General features: G+C 41.6%; 1 protein-coding gene across 7 annotated transcripts in view; it reads left to right on the top strand.

Moving 5' to 3' along the window:
• Window positions 1–704: 704 nt before the first annotated feature.
• The window catches only part of LOC121187823 (muscleblind-like protein 1), a 64,565-nt gene continuing 41,449 nt past the window's right edge, over window positions 705–23,820 (top strand). For 2 of the 7 annotated variants that reach the window (XM_041047276.1, XM_041047272.1), the window contains exons 1-2: window positions 6,005–6,178; window positions 18,732–19,767. In XM_041047276.1, coding sequence (XP_040903210.1) covers window positions 19,594–19,767 — 174 coding nt within the window. In that variant the 5' untranslated portion in view covers window positions 6,005–6,178; window positions 18,732–19,593. Of the gene's footprint in view, window positions 765–6,004; window positions 6,179–18,731; window positions 19,768–23,820 lie in introns of those variants that run through there. The other 5 variants (XM_041047279.1, XM_041047274.1, XM_041047273.1 and 2 more) reach the window with 4 other exon arrangements.

Here is a 23,820-nt window from a genome sequence, read left to right as displayed (position 1 = left end):
CACAAACAGGAACCATAGCCTGTTTCCAGGAACTACCAAATCAACCCACTCACTCAAACACACACGCACACACACACACACAAACACTAGCTCAGAGATGCATGTGCACATGTTCCCTCTTATTAAACACCACCCTCTCTTTATCTCAAATGGCAGAAGCAACAGTTATTGATCACGTGACCATAAGAGTCTTTCCTCATTTCTGCACTGGCAAGTTAGCTCAGGCTTAAAGTAAATGTTAAACAGAAGAAATAGAGGCAAGTAGAATGAGTGCAGTTTGTGAAGCATTGTTTTTTTGTTGCAGTCTATTTCACTATTTAAACAGAATACACTGAGGGGGAGCCTGAAGAGCTACAGGAGCGAGAGAGGGGAGGAGGCAGAGCGGGAGGCTGTTGCCACGGTAACCGCAGCCGCGGCGGTTGTCATCATGAGGCTTCTTCTGCATTGTGTGTGTGAGTGTGTGTGTGTGTATATGGACACAGCGCGTGCGAGTTCACCCTCCTCTCTCCAGACAGGAGGCGAGGACATCCCCCTCTAACACTGTGCCAACAGAGAGAGGAAGAGAGAAAGAGACACACACACAGTAGCGAGCAAGAGAGAGAGAGAGAGGGAGAGAGAGAGACTGAAACCCCATAATGCACTGCACGCTGCAGGGCTGAAGTCGTGCACATTCATCAGTTCCTGTTCGTGGGGATTGTGTGTGAGCGCACACACACTCATACACCCAGACCGAGTGCAAGAGAAACACACAGACAACCAGGCAGGTAAGAGAGCTTTTCTCTGACCGAGTGGACATCTACTGGCTTTACAAGATCATCTGTTTGTCTGTCTTTATCTCTCTGCCTTTTTAGAGGAGGAGAGGGGAGAGTTGCTCCATACAGACGACAGGGTGTCATTAATATTTGACATGTTATGATTCCGACAACTTCCCTGCCTGTTGCTAGTCATTGCTGCTGTATTTTTTTTTTCTTTCCTGGAAATATTGTTTGGGATTTTCGACGAGCGAGGATATATCTCAGAGAGGAGATTAGAAATAGCTGATATACATGTGGAATATCTGTGTCAGTTTTTGCCTATCACTGGGCTGATTCTTTGCATAGTTTTTTTCCCTTCCAGCTGGCAGATACTGTTTAACTGTGCCTGATTTGAATATGCTGGGAAGGTTTCGGATGTGCTCACATTATGGGAGTGCTGGTGAACACTGTAACTTTTAGGAAAGGATAACTTCTCCTGGGGTTGTGTTCACTTTGTCATTCTGAAGACTGTTTACCTTTTCATGTTCACTGGGTACAGTCCAGCATATTTATGTTATGATGAATAGTTTGAAGTTAATTAAAATAATAATTTAAACAACAAAAATAATAGGAGTTCAACAATAATATATATGTTATATGTTTAACTACATAACATTCAGTTAATATTGGATGACTTAGTCTGATATGTTTCATGTAACACTAAGGTAAATTATGTAATTTAAAATGTAAGCCAAATGAGCCCAGTCAAAAATAACTTAAACCAATAAGTTTAAGTTATTAAGGCATTATAAGTTATACTTTCATAAGTTTAAAAAGCTCATCATAATGAAAATTAAATATACAGTAACTGATCCCACAACAGTGATAGGCGGGTAAAAGTGTGGCTCCTCCATTACGGGTCATTTTGTGGTTTAACGGCCACTGAGGCTTGTGACCGTATCTGTTGCGCCAGAAACCCAGACAGGCTTGAAAACGCGACTGCAGCAGCTTAGGGAAGGGACTCTTAAACTTTATTACCTCAAGACTCAAATGGTAAATTTCGGTCCTCCACCCTGGGACCCCGTTGTGAAATCATGTTTCAACACACAGCACAGCAGGAGGTCAGAATGAGGGCTTAGAGTGAGAAATAGGTTTGAAATAAAACTGACGATTTGTAAATTAGATATTAATTCTAAAAAGATATAATTTAAGTGTCAGACATACATGCTGATGGTGATTTTATTTATATTGTCCTTTATCACATGAATGTGTAAGGAGCTTTAAAACTCTTTTATTTGTTCGTCTTGGATCTTTTTACAGTGTGTGTTATGTGGCTGTGGGTAGGTGTATATGTTGAACACAGTAATGGACTATGCAAAGTACTTTTATGGCTTGGGAAATGAAATGCAAAAAAGCCAAAATGCAGATCAGACAAAAAAATCTTTTGAATATTCAGTTTGTCTCCATTTAGCAGACATCTGCTCTTCCCCTGCAGAAATCCACCTGTCAAAACCCAAAATGGAGAGGCTCCTCTTTTTCATTATGGTTGCTTTCATTAAGAGCTCCCCGTCACTATCTGTGTTGTCGCCCGATAGAATTATCCACCAGACACCTATGTGACAGGAACATCTATATCTTTGCCTCCTCTCTGTAATAATTCAACCTTGGTATTCTGGAGACTGCATGTATGTGTCTGTACACTGTATACTGCAACTTTCTTGAGAGTCTGTGCGTTTTAGTCAAGATGAAGCCGAGAGATGCTGTTAGTGGTTGATTTTTAATGCTGGCTCAAGCAGGTCAAGAGAGTAAATCCAGCAGAGTAAATTCAGCAGGGCTCTGTGTAACAGTGGTCATACCAGAGCTATTTGAGAGGGCAGTTTCAGAGTTTAGGAGGTTTTTGAACAATGGTAATTCATTTATTCCAGTACTGGTCTGTTATAGAGCTCTATGTTCATAGATTCCATCATTTTCCACTGAGGTCACATCTTGGGGCCCCAGAGTATGTTGGTACCCGAACAGAGGGCTGTTCAGACTGAGGAGAAAGACACAGAGGCTCTGCAAGGTCATGCAGTTTTAACGTACTGAAATAGCTGCTGTTGTTTGAAGATGATCCATTTAATGATTTGACCTTAGATACTCAACAATAGAGCAGAGGTCTGTTATGAATGTTGAAAACCTCTCAGACAAACACTGGGGCACCCTGCTGGATTTTCCATTGGGTAAGATCCTCAAGGCTCTCCAGTAGATTTTCTTTTGCTCTTTGTCCAGCTCTGGCTTTGCTTAGCAGCATGGATCAAAGGTGATATATGGATCCATGTCTCTGTGTCTTTATCTCCTCCTGTCTCTGTTTTCGTTTTTTTTTCTCTTTTTTGTTTTTCCTAATTCCTGTCTTTAATGATCCAGAACACAAGGGACACGTGTTCATGGATCTGTGGCCTAGTTTTAATATTATCAAAATGAGCATGGATGTGAAGGATGAGGGCTTGTGTTAGAAAGCAATGCCTCAAAATTCCTTTTCTTTCTCTCCTCTGTACACAGACATCAGCAGAGCAGTGAGCAGGAACCTTAGTGTGCACTAAATTATCTGCAATTGCAGCAATTATCTGCAAGTCCAGTTCACTGTGCTTTGTTTCTACTTTGCAGTGGAAAGTACATTTACTCAAGTACTGTTCTTAAGTATAATTTTGAAGTATTACTTATTCACTCGATTATTTCCATTTTATAAGTTGCAGTTTTACTTTGCATTTGTCTCAGGTGAAATAAATACTTTGCTTTGAGTCAGATTATTAAAAACATATAAAGAGCATTCAAATATAATGCATGGTTTAATTTAATTTTGGCCAGCTACAACATTAAAATGCTACTTACATGTTAATGCACAAACAATAATACTTCAATAATATAATATAATAATACACTGGTGGGGGGTATTCTGCTTCCACAGTGAGTACTTTTACTTCTGATACTTAATATATCAAACATTTTGCAGCTTTTTACTTAAAACAGCACCAGTCAATATTATATTAACACTGGGTCAAATGACTGTGTAATGTGAAACGTGTCATGGACACAAGCCCACAGAAAATTATCACCTCCCCCTGTTGTTTCTGTCAGCTCCACAGAACGTTTTAGGTTCTCTCTCACCACCACTCTCGTGGCTTTTCATATGAAAAAACTTGAAAAACCGACTTCACACTTCCCATCCAGCACCAAATGGCAAACAGACAACTTGGTAACTAGCTGGTGAACATAGTGGAGCATTTAGCCACTAAAGAGCTAGAATTTTTTTTCTGTATTTGGTAGAGACCAAACTAGAGGTAAAAAGGGTGAATATATGACTTACATTTGCAAGGTAAGCAGAAGCATGACGCCAAATGAATGATCATGTTGCTTGGTAGCAAGTTCACCATAACAACTTTATAAGGTGATAATGTTGTGTTTGCGTCTTGTTCCTGCTGCACCCAAAAGTAAAATGTTGGATGCATTTTTACATTGTGGTATTGCTGCTTTAGCAAACGTTTGAAAGCAGTTGACCTACTGAAGTGTCTGACATCTGTGCCCTAAATGGAGCAACTGAATAATATTTCCTTACAGAGCATAAGTCAGGCGTACTGTACACGCTTTTTTCCTGACTCCAGATGACACCTCATCCCCTTCCCAATTCAGCATAATCCTGGAAGACAACTGCAGGGCCTTTTTTGGGCACAGGACAGTGACTTGCCAGCTCTGAAATCAAAATTCCATATTACCGGTGTCTGTAGTGCGTTGCTTTGTCTCAATGAACGAACTGATAAATATTTATAGAAGCTCGAGCTAAACATTAACACGTAGAGCAGCACAGAGATCCATCATTGGTGCTTTTGAGGGCAGGCTGCTGGCCAATCAACACCTTTCCCTTATACTTTTTACACACATGCACACACACGTGCACACACAAGCCAATAGCCTACAGTGATGAATTCCAAACCCCCTGATATATTGCAGCCACAAGTCAGTGATCTGGCTCTGAGTCACTTTGTAACACCCACCTGCCACATACACACACACCTCCGCAAACACACACACAACACCATGCACTCACACATGCTCACACAGACACACATGCACCTGACGTAGTGTTTGATGGGAGTTAGACACCATGGCAACAGAGCTGTGACTCTTGATGTCCTGTGAGTGGACTGAAGCTGTGGAGGAGGGACGAGAAAGCTATCCGCTAGCACTGCTACTCAAGTGCCGCTATTATTATTCCCAACCTCTCTTTCTCCTTATTCTCTGCCTTTTCTTTTTCTTTTGCTTCACCACATCTGCTATACGCATGCTGCATTTGTTTTTTGTTTTTTCAAGTGCAAAATGAAGGCTGCAAATTGAGAAAAAAAAAAAAACTCAACCGGGGGTAACAGAAGAGGCAGAAGAGAGGTCAGCAGGCATGTATTTTTAAAGCCATCAGTTGTACAAAACCTGACACGTGATCAGAGGGAATCACGCTGATTCTTACAGCTGGAACCAGACAGCACTCTGGATGGCATCTTATTTGTTGACATATTATTTTTATCTCACCCTTCTTGCACTCTCTCTTGCTCCATCTTCCTGTTCCAATCCCAAACAAAAAGGTTTAACTCCTTCTCTGTTTAACCCTTCTTTACTTTCATTTGTCTTGCAGTTTTTTTCCCCTTCTCTCTTCTTTCTTTTCAATCATGTTTTATAGAGGTAGTAGCACAGATAAGCAGAGCAGGGAAAGAGGTATACAGAAAGGGGGTGTGCAGGTGGACAGGTCTCACAAACAGCATCTGTATGAGATTTACTGCCTGCAGATACAGATGGTGGAGAGACAGGAAGGAGAAAAAGAGGGAGAGGGAGGTGTTGGAACAGAGCAGGTGAATTGCATTTTTGGTCTCTGGTAGCATTTTCACGGTCTGATTGTCAGCATTTGTTAACATACACACATGCAAGCGGACGCGCGCACGCTTTCACGCAGTGTGAAATTGTGGGAACGTGGCTGTTGACAGTAGAAGTTTGTCTGAGTTAAGTTCCCCTGCGTTGCCCTCCCTTCCTCCTCTCCTCTCCTCTCCTCCCTCTTTTGCATATGATCCAAGCACTAGCTGTGCAAGGTGAACTTGCAGCCTGCTGTGGATAAATTATGTGTGACATGTTTAGCTGTGCTGCCTTATATGGAGACTGGTGTATCTGAATACAGTAGGGCTCTGCCAAGTGGGAAGGAGGGAGAGAGAAGGAGCAAGGGAGTGAAGGACAGGGAGGGAAGGAGGAGGAGGAGAAGGAGGAGGAGGAAGGAAAAGAGGCAGGGAAGGGAGAAAGCAAAGAAAAAAGGAGGGAGGAGGGGGCAGTGACGGAGGGAGTGAAAGAGAGGAGTGCCGCGAAGCAAGCATGAGGTTTTCACTTTCCATTCTCCCCTCAGCAGCAGTCAGATGAGTCCTTGCAGAGATACAGTAAGTCTTTGCTGTTCACTCCGTGTATGTGTGTGTCTGGTGTGTGTTACTTTGTGTTTGTTTAAACACAGGACTTAGTTGTCCCTGCTCACATTTTCTGCCTCGTTCTGCCATATCGCTTTTGGAATTTTTATTCACCATCTGGATGTTGAATGTGATGTGTTGACGTGTGTTTGAGTGAGTTAAATGTCTGTTTGTAAGTGTGTGTGTGTGTACATGCAGATGGCCACCGTGCTCGACTGTTAATGTGTGGTAGTTTCAGGCGGGACAGTTTTAATGTGGAAAAGAGCTGAGCAGACAAAAGAATGGGTAACGTTAGTGTTTAATGTTCCGCAGAGTAGTTAACACACACACGCAGACACACTCATGCACAAAGACACACACACACACACTGACACACATTCCGTTTTCTGGCAGACTACACACTGTTTCTCTCTCTCTCTCTCTCTCTCTCTCTCTCTCTCTCTCTCTCTCTCTCTCTCTCTCTCTCTCGGACTACTCTGAAATCCCTGTTGTGTGACTCCTACTGTTAACATTAAAGCTAAATACGCACTCACGTTTATGGATGAATGAATGACAATCCAGACACACACAACGACTCACTCAGACACACACATGCACATATGAACAGCCCTACACTCCTCCTCTATAATGACAGCACTACTGGTGTTTACACTACATCTGCCCTCAGGAAATGATTAAACTCCCGCTTCACCCAGGCTGTCTGCGCCCGTCTGCCACACAAATGCATTAACACACATATATGTTTGCACACACAAAATCATCACTGAAATTAGCATTTTGTAGAAATGTCAAAAAAAAAAGTTAACCAACTGCTGTACATGATGGATTTATAAAGGCCTATGCTTAATACATGTATTTAATTTTCTTGGAGAAAATTTTACTTTTTGTATTTTGAATTTTAGAACTCTTATGTTTGTTTTAAACTGAAAGCCTAAATACTGAAATAGGTTGAAAGTGTCTGAAACTCATTAGCTTTAGGGTCTAAACACTTTTCAATTGATCTTAAAAACGTGCACAACTCATTTGCCGCTTGGTTTGGACACCTGCTCTGTGTTGGTGATGCCAATTTTCCTCACCTCTCCATGGCTTAATATGGCTTCATCTCCTTTTACCATCTTTCATTTGCAAGGTTACAAATTGATCGAGTGACAAACGAGAAAAAAATATCAATTCCTCAGTGTAGAAAATTTTTTAGATACATGAGCCTGCACATTTAACCTAACCCTCATACAGTAACTAAGGCTTCACTTTCTGTAGCTACATACTTCATATTAAACCCTTCCAGTGGTTTGCTGCTGAAAGCAAACTGTAACAGGCAGTGACAGGGAAAACTGAAAATAGTAGCAGTAAAAACCTAAATTTGAATAGAAGACGTCATGTTGCCTGAATGCTGGTGGAAATTTGTGGGTGGCCCACCTACTAATATGAAGGGTAGAAGAAGCGCTGGATTTTATTTATACATTTATTTTTTGTAACAAAACTGATTACCATGGATTGACCTCTCACATGTCATTTTATTATTTTCCACTCTGATGCTGTAATTCACACTGCATCTACCTATATTTTCCCTGATATTTTGAGTACACGCCCTCTTCTCACCCACTTATCTCAACACCTCTGCCTCTCTTTCACAGTTTCACTTCCTCACCCCTCTATGTCTTTGTCTCTCTCTCTCTCTGCAGCTTATTCTCTGTCTTTCTGCTTTTTTTATGGCTCACTCTGTGTTTCTCTTTCGGTGAAAAAGCTTCTCTGCAGATCAGAGCACGCAGATCTACAAGGTCATTAGAGTATAGAACAGCGAGAGCACAGAGGCACTCAGATACATACTGAATTTCACAGCACACACGACTCTGACTCTGCGAGAGAAGAAAGAGACTCTAACTGAGGGAGAGTTAGGGGGAGAGACTGCACGGTTACCTGCATTTGACTGTTAATTTAAAAAAAAAAATGAGGAATGAGGTTTTTCTTTGAATTTGGGCTCTTTCCTTTTCTCCTCCAGCTTCTCGTTTCATCCCTCAACTAATCTGTCCTTTAGAAGTGATGTCATCTCCCTGCTGTCCTCAGCAGGCACAGGGGCAGTCTGTCGAATGCAGATGAGCAGTGTGTTTGTGTGAGAAAACTTGTGTATGTGCTTAATGACATGAGCACACACTTACCCTGATTTACATGATTCAATTATCAAGAAAAGAAAAAAAGGGCGGATGCTCTGATCAAGGTGACAGCATGAGAATGTGAGTGGAAATGACTTTGAGTCTCAAGCCTGTAGAAATTCTACACAGGGCACATAACTGGCAGATAGACGGTCAGTCGCTCAGACAAATGGTTAGGGGAGTCCTACGAGGCCATTTGGTGAGTGGCAAAATCACAGTGAGTCAGTCACTGGTGTATGATTGCTGTTTTCCCCGCAGTCTGCAAAGCTGTCACTGGACTAATGCACACTAGTGGAAGATGTAATCTATAGTAAATACAGTTGGCTCCATGGAGGAGCCCTCTGTGATTTCCGCAGATTAAGGTGTCAAACTGAATCACTGGTCATAGACAGCTGAAGAGTACAGATTATCCCCTGTTTGGCCAAATGCTGCTCTGATGACAAGTCACGGATTCTGCACTTCAATATGTGTGTGTGGTTGTGATTTGGAAAACTGATATTTTCATTTGGGGAGCATCCATTCTTCTGGTATTTCCTGATTTGATCAAAAAATACCAGACTGCAGAATGTGAAAAATTCACATAAGGTCAAATCCTTAGCATTAATCATCTTCATCCATTGCGGTTCATAATCTTTACAACAATTTTGCTGTTAAGTTTTTCAACCATTCAGCTCCTAATCAGTGATCATCTTGCTGTTACTGAACCGTCTCCTGTCAAGGATTTTCCTCTGCCCACGTTTGTCATAAATTATTCTTATCTTGCTGTACTTACTGTATCTCTCTGTCTGAAGCCTCTCTCTCACTCTCCTCCCATCTCATTATATGCTGAATATCTTCACCCTGTGTCTGAGGCCATGCCACCTGTACCTCTCCTCTGTCTACCTGTCTATCCATCTGTCTGTCCATCTGTTGAACTCCTTTTTTGTTTTTAGCATTCCCTGATTCACCTGTCTGCCTGCACTGTCTGAGAGCAAGAGAGCCACAGTAAAAGAAAGAAGGAAAGACTGTGCATACGTGAGTGTGTGTGTTTGCCTTTTTTTTATGTCTGATAAAGGCCCCTGTGCTTGAAATGCCACATGCGGGGGTGGTAAATTTACACAAGGGAGCTTTTTTTTTTTTTTCAAAGTGGGCAGACTACTTTTTCGCTGGCATCTGTCTGCCTCCGTTCCACCTATTACATCTATATCCCTTGGACGTCTCCTTTCTATCATTCACTGCGTCTGCGTCTCACCCTTTCTGTCTGTCTGTCTCTGTGACTCTTAATCCCATTCTTGCTGTTTTCCAGTTTTGTTTTGGTTTTTTTTTTTTTTTTTTGATCTACCCTCCCACCCATATTCACACATATTCTCATACACACACCACCTCCATTGCTATTCCTGAGAGGAGCAGACTGGTCTGGCAGTAGGTTGGTTTATGTCCATGAACCCAGTGACACCATCTCTGCCACTGCATTACACCACACTGGCACAACCACAGCCAGGTAGCCACACTGCAGTAAAGATAAGAGAAAAAATCGTATAGATGAACAAAATGTATACATGCACAATGCATGTAATTGCCCCTCCGCCACCCCCCAACACATACAAACAAATACGTAAGCATGTATTTAAACACGTTATCTTAAATCCCTATTCATGTGGGTGTCCACTATAGCTGCCTCACCCCCTGTCTCTGTTCATGTCAGGCTGTTTAAACACTTGTGCTGATATCAGTGTGCAGACGACAGCTTGCACACGTGCCACTTGACTGCCCCCGTCGTCTCCCCTCCCCTCTGTTTGTCTTACTGCTGAAGGAGGGAGTCATAGATTGCATGTGTTTATGTGTGTGTGAGAGGCAGAGCAAGCGCACGAGAGAGATAGCTGATGTTGTGCATATGCGTACATATTACTCATATGCCTATGTCCTGAATATCAATGCTCTGACTGACCTTCCGTTCATCTCTGTAGTTGTGTATCCTCTGTAGATGATACAGATCTGCTGTCTCATGGTTTGTGGTCAATACTAAAGTGTGTGTGTGTCACAAGCTAGGGAATGGAATGAAGTCTAAGATTACCCTGATGGTACAATCTTTGGAAACATCATCGTAATGGAGTATCATTTCGGAATGACCAGCACTCAGTTGAAGACTGTCAGCTCAAATCTCAAGCTTGCATGGGTAGGGACAGAGCGTTTCTTTGACGGGGTTCATGTGTTAGGCTTATTAATGCTGTTGTCCCCTCGGCAAGGTTTTTGAGCTCATTAATGTCACAGAGATGCCAGTCACTCAGTGTTCCTCAAGCAGTTTAAGCAGGAAGAAAAAGCAAAGTTTTTATTATGACAACGATATACGTAGATTTATGGAGACCATAAGCAATATATTTGGCTAAAGTAAAAGGGGATACTTATTATTCACCCTCCATTATTCACTGTCATGTGACTTAATGATTTCTTAATGAGCCATGCCTCCACCATTAATGAGGATGTTATGTAAATCTTGTAAATCTTAAATATTATTTTATTACTATAGTATTTAAGGATGCTTGCTAGCTACATACCCCAAGGTAGCACCAGAAGCATGCTTTTATACATCAAATATTTTTGTATGTTTACTCATCGTCTGTGTTGAAGTTGTGTCCGACAACTGCAAGTATTTCTGCTCGTGTAAAACAAATAAACGTGATATTGAATGTTCTGTTAGATACGTAACCTAGCTGGCAACTTTTGAGACCATCCATAATAGCTAACCTAAAAACCTGCCATTAGCCCGTTATACTAGTTTAATATGCAATATACCATGGCAAATAACATAAAATTCAGTGTTATGTATTATAAAATACTCGATGGTCAGCTGTTTTCTATTCTTTTTGGCAATAAACTAAAAAAAAGCAACCCACACTAGCAAAGCTAAGCTAAATGCTATGATTTGTTGTCTTGCCCCCTCTGCCTGCTGACTGTTGTTTCCCTGGCATTCGCATCTTATTGTCTGTCCACACTCTAAGCTACAGCAAACGGGAATATGCTATTGTACTGGATCGCAAAAATATGAGAAATTTTAACAAGGTAAGACTTATTCGATAATGTGGGACTTGATGTGTCTGGAGGCGTCTGGGTCAGACCAAACTGTGGTAAAGTGAGAATTGCCATTTCTGCCAGACAGTTTTTGGGCTACTTTTACATTTATGTGCTAGACTCTGTCCCACTACTCTTCCCACTACTTGTCTAAACACGAAAGATAGTGCTTTGTAACATTAGTGTCATCTTATCTTTACATAATTGTTAGTGTGCTGGTCTTCCTGTCTTTTTGGTGTGTCCCTGCTTTTTTGCTGCTGTCTTCTTGTCTAAATTTCATTTGGATGGTAGAAGACTTTAGTCCGTACATCTGTTGCTTTTTCTTTCCAAGGAGCAGTGACACTAGCTAAAATTACTGGCAGAAGCTGCTGAAGAAGCTGCTTATTTGTGCAACAGGTCAAGCAGCTAAAACCACTTCTGTTCAGCATTCGTTGCATGATGCTGCAGGTTGTAGAAAGCGTCTGCATTTAAACAGTAAATCACTGGTGCATTTGTCCATGCTTTCATGGTTTGTCAACAAAAACTGTAATTGTAACATTTCATCATAGATTTTTTTGATCGTTTTCACAGCATCTTCACAGTATTAGTCTTGTTTTTGGCATGGGAAAACATTGGTCATTTGACACTTTTTGTCATAGTTTTGTTGACGAATGTGACGCTGCTCTGGGCTGATACGAAGCTGTGACACAACTTTTACTGATTTGTGAAAATCTGGCTCAAATGTGAAGTTGGAGAATATGGATCAGGGATAATATCTATCAGCCAGCAAAATGACAGGGTCAAGCTCTGTTGACAGAACACTGTGAGAGATCTCTATGTCAGATTCTCTCATCCTCATTAGTGCAGCTGGATACAGGTTTAATTGCCACCAAGAAGGTCGCTGGTCTTTTTCTTTCGTCCAGCCATGCTAGTATGCTTGTGGCTGATTTGCATAAAACTACATTTCACCTGATCCTGTTTAATTGAACTAAGAGTAATTTTGAATATTATGGTGAGAGAATTGTTATTTGGGTTGATAAAGGTATCATTTATCACCAAATTTTGGAGATCCAGTAAGATGCTTGTTGTTAAACATTTTGTAAATATGGTTGAAAGTGACTTTGTTAACTGTGTCTGCATAAGTGTTTAACTTAAATCATTTGGTGACACAAGCTGAGTCTCTTGCTGTTGCACCAACTCAGCTACCCACCCTAGCCTCATTAGTGGACAGTCTAGGAGTATCTTGGGAAATAGTGTTCGGATTTTATATAGGGCATTTGAAACCTTTCGTATGATTTTGACCACATCGCTATGATATCAGACTGGACCTGACTCCATCGTCCACTTTATCCTTGCTTTAAACATGGTTACTCTAGTTGCCGTGGTGATGATGACCTTGCAGCACATTAGTGTTGTACTGCAGCATAAGGTGTTGTGTGAACAAGGAAAGAGAGGGGAGACAGCGAGAAGGAGAGATAGAGGGGGGCTGAGACAGTGGGCGAATAAAATGAGGACAGCTACTATTAAAAGACAAGCCATGTTCACAAAGTTGTTTATGTCACATGATACTCAGAGCGCAACTTAGCAGAAGGTGAGCAGATTTCTAAGAAGAACAAAGATTGGGGGAGAGGAAAAAGCAGAAAACACTGAAGCATACATGTGAAGAGAAATAGAAAAGGAGAACAGGTGGGGATCAGAAAAAGATAAATGAAGAGAGATGAGAAATGTCAAGATGGTATGACAGTGGAGCGGCAGCAGTGCTTTGAAATGGAACAAAAATCTGCTTTTTCCCTTCCTACTTTTCTCTCCAATTCCTCCTCTTTTATACCTGCCAGTGCTCACCTTGTTTTTCCCCTTTCACTACCAGACACTAACCTCTGTCTCTTACCAACCTCTTACCTTGTACTAATTGCTCCTGTTTACCTCCCGTCACTCTGCCTCTACCCTCTATCCTTCCCCTGTCACTACCTCTACTCTCCTTTTACCCCCCTCCCCCCGATGCTCCTATCAGTATAAAGGGCAGCTCAGGTCGTATATAGATGATATCCTGGTCAGCCGGTGATGCGGTGTAATATGAAGCGTCCAGCATCTGCTTTTTGCTGCTGCAGTCAGCGCCCTTTAACCTCTCGCATTACTGAATTTCCCCTCCCTTCCTCCATCTTTACTTCTCTTTTTCTCTCTTTTGCTTTTTGGAAGCTGTACAACTTAGACCACTGACCTATGATCAGTTGTACAAATATGCTGCATAATTGCATTTCAGCTGTACCATGATAATTTCTGTGTTTGTAATCGACTATATTTCCCAACATCCAATGGGACAGAGCATAAAAATCTGAGCCCCTCATTGAATTTGTAGCGCTTAAGGAATGTCTGAACCGTCAACTTGCCGCCTAAGTAAACAAGACCTTTTGATTGCAAGACAGCAACTCCAAAGGCACTTTAACAGATCAGAGTTTACACTCTGACTCTCTTGGGGAATTCTGTTTTGAAGCCAATTGTTTCCTCTTACTTTCCAAAAAGTTGCTCTTTCTGCTTCTCTGTCTGTTTTGTTTTAAAGGTCAGCCATTGGAAATCAAACATGCAGGAACCTACTTTCTTCTCTTACTCTCGTTCATTTTTTTCCTCTCTGGAAGTCATTCAAGGTGAATAAATGGCTCCTATCTCTGGCCCCTGTTCCTTCCATTCTTCCTCATTCTTGCTCTCCCTCCCTGTGTATTGCTCTCAGATGCAGGGCTGAATGTGGCTTGTGTTAACAGTGCAATTCCACGTGGCTTGCACTAAACTCTGCACATTAATGTGTCAAGATGCACAGCTGCATAAAGCAAAACGTGTTGTGCTGGCTTTGTATTGCAAGCAAACACATGTATAAGTATTATTTGTAGCCCCATTAGGGATGCCAATATTGGTCTGTCAGTGGGCCTCAACTTTGGTCTGGACTATCTAAACAATTATTGTATAGATTCCCATGACATTAGAGGATGGCTTCTACTGACTCTTTTGATGCCGACTTTGACTGTAGCATCACCAACAACATTTGTTTTTTGTCATTTTAAGTAAAATGTCTCAACAATTATTAGATGGACTGCTGTGAAAACTGGTACAGACATTCTCTTCCCACTCAAAGTGAATTTCAGTTTGCCTGAATTTTTTTTGTGACCGAATATATATGCAGAATTAACGACTTTCACAGCAGCCTCAACTGTACTTTGTGTTTAGTGTTAATCAGCAAATGTTATTGTGCCAACATGCAACTAAGATGGTGAGCATGGTGAATATTATACCTGCTTAAGTTGATGTTAGCATTTAGCTCAAAGCACCACTGGGCACAGTACAGCTTCTCTCAAAGTTGCTAACATGACTAAGAATCTTAATCCTGTTCATAGATTATTAATTATAAACAGAGTCCAGCTTTTGCTGTGAATACCCAAAACAAGCAACCAAATACATGTAGTTCATGTGAAAATTATAAAATTACTGCATGTAAATGGGTCTTAACAGTCAGTAATTCAGCAGCAGGGGTGTCACCGGAGGCTAAATCGGTGTGTTTTTCCTGGAGAGTTGTCACAGGCATGAAATAATCCAGAGTTCGGCCAAACGAGTGGCACCATTTTAGCAGACAGATTAGCACCGGATCAGGTGGCTTTCTTTAAACAAGGAGATACATGAACCCCGGTGACACTCTCGGCATTACACTCTGCTTTGTGTTGACCACATGTCAACAGCTAAAGTTGGTTGGGAGTGAGACGAACTGATTAGCCAAAATTTTACTCTCTATACCTTTACTGAAGTGTAGGTCTGTCTGCATGTGTGCATGTGCTGTATTTGTGTGTTGGGGGAGTTGGGGTATTAGGTGATTGGGGGTGCGTAATATCCCCAGTCTTCTCTGTCCCCCTCTCCTCTCCAACTTATTACCTTGGCTAGTTGATCTGATGGTGTAATAATATCTCCTGCCTCTGGCTACGGGAAATGGCCACATGCATTATTCACACATGCTAAGATACTTATTGATGACTACTTTATTTATATATTTCCCCAATGCCAGAGTCATTTCTCACATTTTCAACCCCTTATTTTTAATCCTCTGTTTTGACGTGAGCCTCATCTAATGAGCCTCACTCACTCTCCGCTTTCAAATGTGTTGTGCTTCTTTGATTTTCATTTTGGCATGAGATACATCGGTGTGGAACAGGGGCTAATAATACATGTAGGTGGAGCCCCATTTATTAAATCTGCCTTATTTGATATTAAAGCTCATGGCTGCTCATTTTATCATAACTGTTTCCATCGGGGCCTTACACAAGTGCTGTATGAAAATCCACAGAAAACGTAACTCCTTTGAGAAAACTAGCATGACATTGCCTTGGGACTCTAGGGCAAGTTTGTCTAATATCATTTGTGTACATTCTCCAGCTATTTGCTTACTTTTCATTCATGCAGTCATTTTAAACGGAGCATATACTCTTTTATGTTGATGCCTGCCAAAATTCAGTGCTACTGGATATTTAGTGGTTTCTTTTCTCTGAGCTCACATTTTCTCTTTGCTTAGACCCACAGCCTCTGACACAGCAATGACAGAACTGTGGTGAGCCATATTTCTGGCTAAAGGCTGGTACTCTAGGTGTGTAAGTGTGTGTGTGTTGGTGCTTTATTTTTTTTCTTGCTGAGAACCACTTTGACATTTAAAACCATTTTTATTTTTGCTTCTGTTCATTTTCGATCTCTCTCTTTCTCAAATACACACTCACACATTCAAAAGACAAGGCTTCCTAGGCCTTTTGATGCTTTGTGTGTGTGTGTGTGTGTGTGTGTGTGTGTGTGTGTGTGTGTGTGTGTTAAAGTAGTACATGTAATGCGGAGTAAAGTTTGTCTCATTTCTTAAATGCATTCATGATCTTTCACCCTAGTTAGCTAAAAAATCTAATGTTTTCACTTTCGGCTGAACTCAGAGACCATTCATAAAATTCAGTTTTATTTTCATGGCTTTGAGAAACTGTCACTGCTATCTCCAAAATATGTTAGAGAACTAAAAAGTGTCCACAATCTGTTGTGAGATAATGAATGTAACTGATTATGGAAATAGTGAATTTCATAATAACAATGAAAAAGAAACTGTATTTATTTGCAGATCAGTCTTGTCTGGCCGATACCCAGTCCACTCAGTTGGTGGAACATCTGATTCTGATCTGATTTGTTCTGTCAGACACAGATGAGAGCGACCACTGAAAAAACATACCTGAAACACCTCAAATATTACAAAGTAACTAAGTAATTAAACTTAACATTCATTTGCATTTTATATGCAAGCTGCCCTACTTTTATTTGCAGGAAATGCCACTGACAATTCCAACATTTAGCAACGTAATAGAGAAGAAAAAGATAAAGTTATAGGAGAGGTCAGGAAGTGAGTAAGAATAGGCGATGCAGAGGTCTAATTTTGCCACTCCATATTTAATGCACTGGTAATGGTAACCCTGTCTGTATTCTCTCCCTTACCACAGTCTTCTTGCCAGATACACTGCGCTGCCCTGGCCTCTCCCTCTTGTCTGCACACACACAAACACACACACTGCCCAAAATATCAGCTTTGGGCTGAAAAAGTAGTGTGGGCCAATGACTGGCCCAAATAGGAGACCAGAGCATGACACATAAGCAATCAATGTTTGACCAAGGGAGTATTTTTCATTCTTCCTTCCTCTCTCACTTTCTTCCTTTTTTGTGCTTGTTTTCCTTCAAGCCACCAGTTTCTTGCAGTATTAGCAATTTCAAATTAGTAGAAAATCAGTTCTTTCATGCTTTAAATATAAAAATGAGAAGAATGAATAAGTCTGTGATGTTCAGTGTGTTCCAGGGTTATTTTGTGATAAATAGCCATAAATCACTTCTGTAGTAAAAGCATACCTTCTTCCAATCTGACTATAGTCAGATTGGAAGAAGGTATGCAATGGTCTTTTTTTAATTTAAAAAAAAAAAGACCATGGCATGTCCATTTGCTGGTAGGAAACTGGTATCCAAAACAGTGTTTTTTAATATAAGATGCCACAACTTTTTCACATCCTTCATCGCTGTTGCTGTTTGTTGTCATGGCTTTATTTTCTAATAAAATAGCTTGTGAGAGTGTTTGGCAGCTGACTGTAGAGTCTTAAATGTAGGTGTTTCCCACCAGCACATGAACAAAATAACAAAATAAAACAAAATAGGCTGTGTTAGGCCAGCAGACAGGACTGACACTTTGACTCAAACCAAAATCATGACTGCTAGCGAGGCTTTAAGTACACATCTAACCCTAACTATGATACAGCAGTTGACTCAGAGGTAAAGAGGAATTAGATATTCCCAAGCCCGCATATTTAGAAACAGGACTACTGTATGAATAACAGAGAGGCTACTCTAAATAAAGTCCTTTTTAAAGTTGCCCACAAACTTTTGTCTGGATGGCTGCTTTATATAAAGATCATATCAGTGCTACATGATAGCATATTCAGAAAAAAAAAAAAACATTACATCTGTTAAAGTGTGGGGGACCTAGGAGTGATGTAACCACATGGGGGATGTAGGTTTGAGGGCACTTACTGTAAGCACAGTAGCTGTAGGAGTTTTGGGGGGCAGTCTGTTCTTTCAACATCCGGATGTGAGCGGAGAGGTCAGAGAGTGTTTGGATGGGTGGATTTACAGAGCACGCAGGAGAAAAAAAAGAGGAAAGATTTGCCACATTCTTTCTTTGTTTCTTTTCTTTTTTCTCTCTTTCACTGTGATCCCATCTAGTCATCATCTCTCTTGTATTACTAACACTGATGCTGGAGCCATTGAGCCAGCCTCACCAGGGATGGGCAGATTGATAAGTCACTAATCAATACTTTTTGTATTAAAGTGTTTGGGTTCCTCTTTGCAAATTATTGTTTTAAAGGAATTATACTGTTATAGTATAACTAATATTATTGCATAAAATACTACTTGTCGGTTGGTTTTATAATTTCTAGTATCGCCCCTCCCTATGGTTAACTTCTTGTGCATACACATAATTCTTCCCATGTTCTTTTTTCTTTTTTTTCATCTCTTGATGTCTCTCGCTCTCTCTCCTCCTCTGTCTTCCTTTATAATAAATTGTCTGAGCCTGAATGCGTGAGCTTTACTGTTAGCGATATGGTGTTTGATTTGATTTTCCAGCTGAGAGCCTGGCAGTCTCTGTAAGGGCTACTGTGAGAGAGGATGAGCGAGGGAATGAATGGGAAACATGTTCAAATGAAGCTGTGTGTATGAATCCAAATGTGTGCCTGAGTTGTGTGTGTGTGTCTGTGTTTGTGTGTTTGTGTGTGCGTTAAGCCCTCCACTGACACTATTCCCTTTCCCCACAGAGAGAAGTGCCTTCTTTCGCTGACCCCTGTGGCTGTTTGGCTCCACTGAAGCCACCTCTGCCTCTGTGCCTGTCCATGTCTGCCAGAGTTGCCAGCCACACCAGGAGCCCCAGGACTGCCAGGACTGCCAACCCCCTCCACTGAGCCAGTCTCCACACCACTGACACCTCCCTTCTTCCCTCCATCTACTGCTCTGTCTGCCAGCCAGACCTCTCTCCATCCACGCCATTCAGCCCTCCTCTGTGGAAGTCAACCACTCCCCCCTCCTCTGCAGACAGAGTCTGATATTGAAGACAGACAGCTTTTATCTGCTCCTGTTAGCAGAAGGAGATTGTCCCTTTGCTGTCCCCTCCACCACAGCCTACTCCACCTCATCTCTCGCCTTCTCTTCCTCTTTACCCTCCTTCCTCCTTTCCTCTAGCCCTGCATCTTTTCATCATGGGCCAACTCAATCGATAATGTGTTTTGCCATTCATCTCATCTGACAGTTCAGCCGTGGAGCGAGGCGATAGAGAGAACTGGTGTGTGTGTGTTTGACAGTGAGAACGAGAGATTGCAAAGCAAAGCTCTGTGGCCGTCATCAGCCCAGGCCCTGGGTGACAGGCGGTGAAGGATTCCTATTACAGCCACAAACAGACTCTTAGGATGGGCCGCAGGTGGTAGGCGAGCCCCAGGCCTCACAGGCTTCACCTCAGAATCAAACCCCCAGGACAAAAACTCTTAGAACTGGCTTTTTCCCCATGTCATTTACTTATTCATTCTTCTCATTTGTCCCAGTGTCATTAGAAACGTACTACCGCACACATAATTGCATTTGCTGGATATCTGTTCCTCTTAATCGACCCCTCCTACCTGGTTCAAAATGGCGGTGAACGTGACACCGATCCGGGACACAAAGTGGCTGACGTTGGAGGTTTGTCGGGAATTCCAGAGAGGAACGTGTTCAAGACCGGACAGCGAGTGCAAGTTCGCCCACCCTGCCAAGAGCTGTCAAGTGGAAAATGGCAGAGTCATTGCCTGTTTTGACTCACTCAAGGTGAGTATGACAAACACCTGTGATATCCATTCATCACTGTCTTATCTTCTCTTTTTTTCTAGTGTGCAGGATTGTCGAGCATTGTTTCACGATGCTGTAAGCTTTGCTTTGGGGTTTTGGGGATACCAGATTCAGGCCCTGATGCAAAAAAAGATCAGGAAAACCTGCGTCACTTGAGACGATTAGGAATACTTTTCAGTGAACTATCTCTTCTAAGTTGCAAGTAAACAGTAATTTTACTACTGAGTGAAATATAGTTTCTTAGGAGTACCATGAAGTTAAGCAATGGCAAGGGGATAAATATCTGTAATAATACTTTTTAGAGGGTGTGTGTGTCTTGGTAAGCTGAGATGTGGCCGTAATCGCGTTAACATCTGTGAATCAGACTCAGACTTTCCTTCACTAGCTCACAACTTTAGCACAGGACCGTCCGCTTGTTGGCACATTGCGAAAGTTTCTGTGTGATCACCACATCAACAGGCTGAATGGGAAATATAGAAGTAGGACAGCATACTGTGTATTTCATGTTTGTATGTGAGTCTGTGAGTGTATGTCTGTGTGTGTTATTTTGAGGTCATGCAGCACAGTGGGGTGTTCTCAGAAGGCTCTGTAATTTACTGTCTATTTTTGCCCTGGCACTGAGACAACACACTCCCACTATGCAGCTCCTCTCTCTCTCTCTCTCTCTCTCTCTCTCTCTCTCTCTCTCTCTCTCTCTCTCCCTCTGTCTCTCAGAGACGAGGGGGAGAAAAATCAAACAGCAGAGAAGATGGAAAGCAGGAGGAAAATAGAATGGACCAGGCCGGGAAGTTGTGACAGAAAATACAAATTTTGTATTAAGAGATTCATTACAGAACACTCCATATCCATTGGGGCAAAAACTGTTTACCTGATACTTAAAAGCACAGCTGATTAGAATGTCAATAGTGTCAACGGACTGTAACCAAAGTGTTTCAGTATAGTTTTGATCAAAACTTCAATAATAATTCATAGTGAGTTTGATTTTTATGTCAGCAATCATTTTCTCCCACAAATTCCATTTATATACTACTAAATTGTTTTGCCTAATTCCTTTTGAAAGAAACACAATTGCTGCTTGTAATATATTCACTAGGTATGTTTTTTTTTACTTCCAGAAGTCACCTGGAAGTATTGTGGTAAATGATGGTGATGATGAAGGTGGACAGAGCATAGGAGCAAAAACACCGTAGTTAAGGAGGCTTTTGATTTTGAATAGACTAAGAGTCAAAAGATAACAGCCACTGTTACCATCTTAGTTTTGTTCATTTGCATCCAAATACTGCAAATGAACTAAACACAAAGTAGACTGAAACTGATGGAAATGTAAATGGTTTTGCAGATATTTTGTTTTAACCCAGAGTACTGGACAAATTAAACTTTTCAGCTAATAATGTTGCTGAATGAAAATTCAATAGATTGCCAAAGTTGTAACACTTCATTCTGAGGGGAACGTGAATGTGTGTACCACGGCAGTCAGTCTCTTGAAACTACAAACATCAACCTAATGGTGACGCTAGAGAAAAAGTCAAGGGATGACCAGAGTCTTTAGTGTTTATCCCCTGGAGACCATGAATATCTGTACAAAATTTCTTAACAATCCATTCAATAGTTGAGATATTTCAGTCTGAACCAAAGTGAACTGATCGACCAACAGACAGACTGACATTGCCAACCTCAGAGCCATACATTCTCTCTCGTGCTTCAAGTCACCACTGACTTTTTCAATTTACATGTAAACGGTAACAGAGGATATTTTAGGAAAAACAAGTATAAAGTTGTGAATGTTTTGCAGATATGTTCAGCATGAAAGGGTCAGCTGTGGCAACGTGTCGTGGCTGAGAGCCATGCATAAACACTGGCCTTCTGTAATGTAGTATATTGTATATGAAGACAAGAGCATAATGAGTCACATGCACATGTACATGCACACACATTGCACAAACCTCACCCTGCAGTATTTCATCCTGCTGTCTCATTATTCCAGATGCTGTAAATGTGTTGGATACAGCAATATCAGTTAAGTCAATCTGGGTATTTTGGCACAAGTAGGCACAATGATTCTGGATCCTTCACTTCTGTCTACCGTGTTGTGCACATGTCCTGTAATTTGTCTCCTATCTGATTGGCAAACAGGGTGTTATCCAATGTAACTGGAGACCAGAGCTGGAAGTCAGTCAAGCCAGTCCAGGCCACAGCTTATCTTGGTTTATAACTGGGGGGGATTTCTTGTTAAGCCTGGCACTGCGCTATTACAGTTATGGGCCGCTTGGTTCAGATGGCAGGGGTGGGTTTGTTTGGTACAGGTAAGACAGGAATGGATAAGGGGGGGCTGCTGGGGCATTGCATGGATCATGAAAACAGACAGGCAGACTGAGCCGAAGAGGGCGCAGCAGGGAATGTGCGAGGAAGCGTAGCACTGTGCTTAGAGCCCTTCCCTGCTCTTAGTGCCAGGGCATTCCACAGTCTACCTCCCTTCCCTGCCTCCATGACAGAATGATAGATCTGCTTTATCTGCAGACGAATTCATAACACATTGCTAGGCATGGAGAGAGGGGCAAGGGGATAGGGAAGGACAGGCTGGAGGATGTGGAGAGAAAAAAGGGAGTAAAGGGATGGATTGTGGTACACGTGGCTTCGCACTCCTGGACAATTTGTCATACCACCCGCCCTTCATTCCTTTTGAATGCAGACTGGCAAAGGAAGGGAGGGCCTAGAGCAGGAGAAATGAAAAGGCATATGGACTGCCTTATTGCTCCCCCCCCCCCTCTTTGTATTCAGATAGTCTTTCTCAGATTTAAAAAATGCACTGTGTTCTTTGTTTTATTCTTAAACCACAGCCTACAGACCAACAGTTGGTCTGTATGTCTTTATTTCTCTCATAAACTTCATTCATCCACTGCTGTCTCAAAAAAAGGTGTTTGTCTGGGGTGAATATAGTGGAAAGTTCCATTTGATGGGTGGCGTAACAGAAGATGGAGTGATAGAGGCACACAGGAAATGAGTCAGAGGCAGACTCTGTAGGATTGGCCGATATTACAGAGAGACTGACCATCTCTGCCTGGAACCACAACAGTAACTAAAAAAAGAAACTGTGCAAAGATATGAGGACGCAGTCAAGGTGCACAGCACACGTTTAAAATGATTTGAAATTAGGTTTATTTACTCATTTACTAATGTTAGGAGTATTTTTCATTTTTTTATTTTGATGGCATTGAATTGGTTCAGTTCTGGTGGTTCAACCTCTGTATTGGTTGTTTGTTCAGACACTTAAAACTACCAGTTTTTTCCTGGCAAGCAACTTTCAGCAGCCTAAAGGTGTGTTTAGACAAAACTCTAAAATTCAAAGCAGATTTCTTTCCCTCGTTATTTGCATGAGTTTGACCGCTGAACTGTAACTTTGTGGTTATTCTGCCCAAACAGGCAAATCTTTTATCCGAGCTGACATTAGTTGTTGCAAAGCTAGCCACTTTTGCACCGAGCTTGTGTGTTTGTGTGAAGTGTGCTTGTGCCAGAACTCACCAGGAATCCAGTTTTCATGTTATTTTCTTCCAGTCTGTCTCCTTTTCCCTCTAGTCTGAGTAAATTTATTTAGTAGATTGAGAAAGCAAAATCTTTTGCTCCATTGAAACATTTTCAACTCAGCTGGACATGTCTTTGTCTCAGTTCGTGCTTCTAAAAGCAAATTAACATCTTTTGCGCCCACTTGATTCGTTCCCATAACAGTTTACGCTGTCGTGCAATGTCTAAAATTCACTTCACTCCCTGTCTGATCTCACCTTAAGAATAATGGCTAAAAATGAATAATTATGTCTTTCAGCAGTAGCGCAGTGCAAAGATTCTTGGTTAGAAAACTGCGTACATGGCTGGTTGCACAAACTCATATGAGTCCTTCTGGACCAGTTAACGTGAAAGTCACACACAAACAACAGTTGCTTGTTCTTTTGGCTCTTGTTACAGGAATTCAGCAGGTTGTTGCTATTAGCAGCTGCAGACAAAGCTGGTTTCATTGTAAGTGAATAAAAAGAAAATCTG

The sequence above is a fragment of the Toxotes jaculatrix genome, chromosome 9 (assembly GCF_017976425.1).
Source record: "Toxotes jaculatrix isolate fToxJac2 chromosome 9, fToxJac2.pri, whole genome shotgun sequence".
NCBI lineage: Eukaryota > Metazoa > Chordata > Actinopteri > Toxotidae > Toxotes > Toxotes jaculatrix.
Note: the sequence above shows the minus strand (reverse complement) of the source record. Positions and strands in the feature narration are given on the sequence as shown.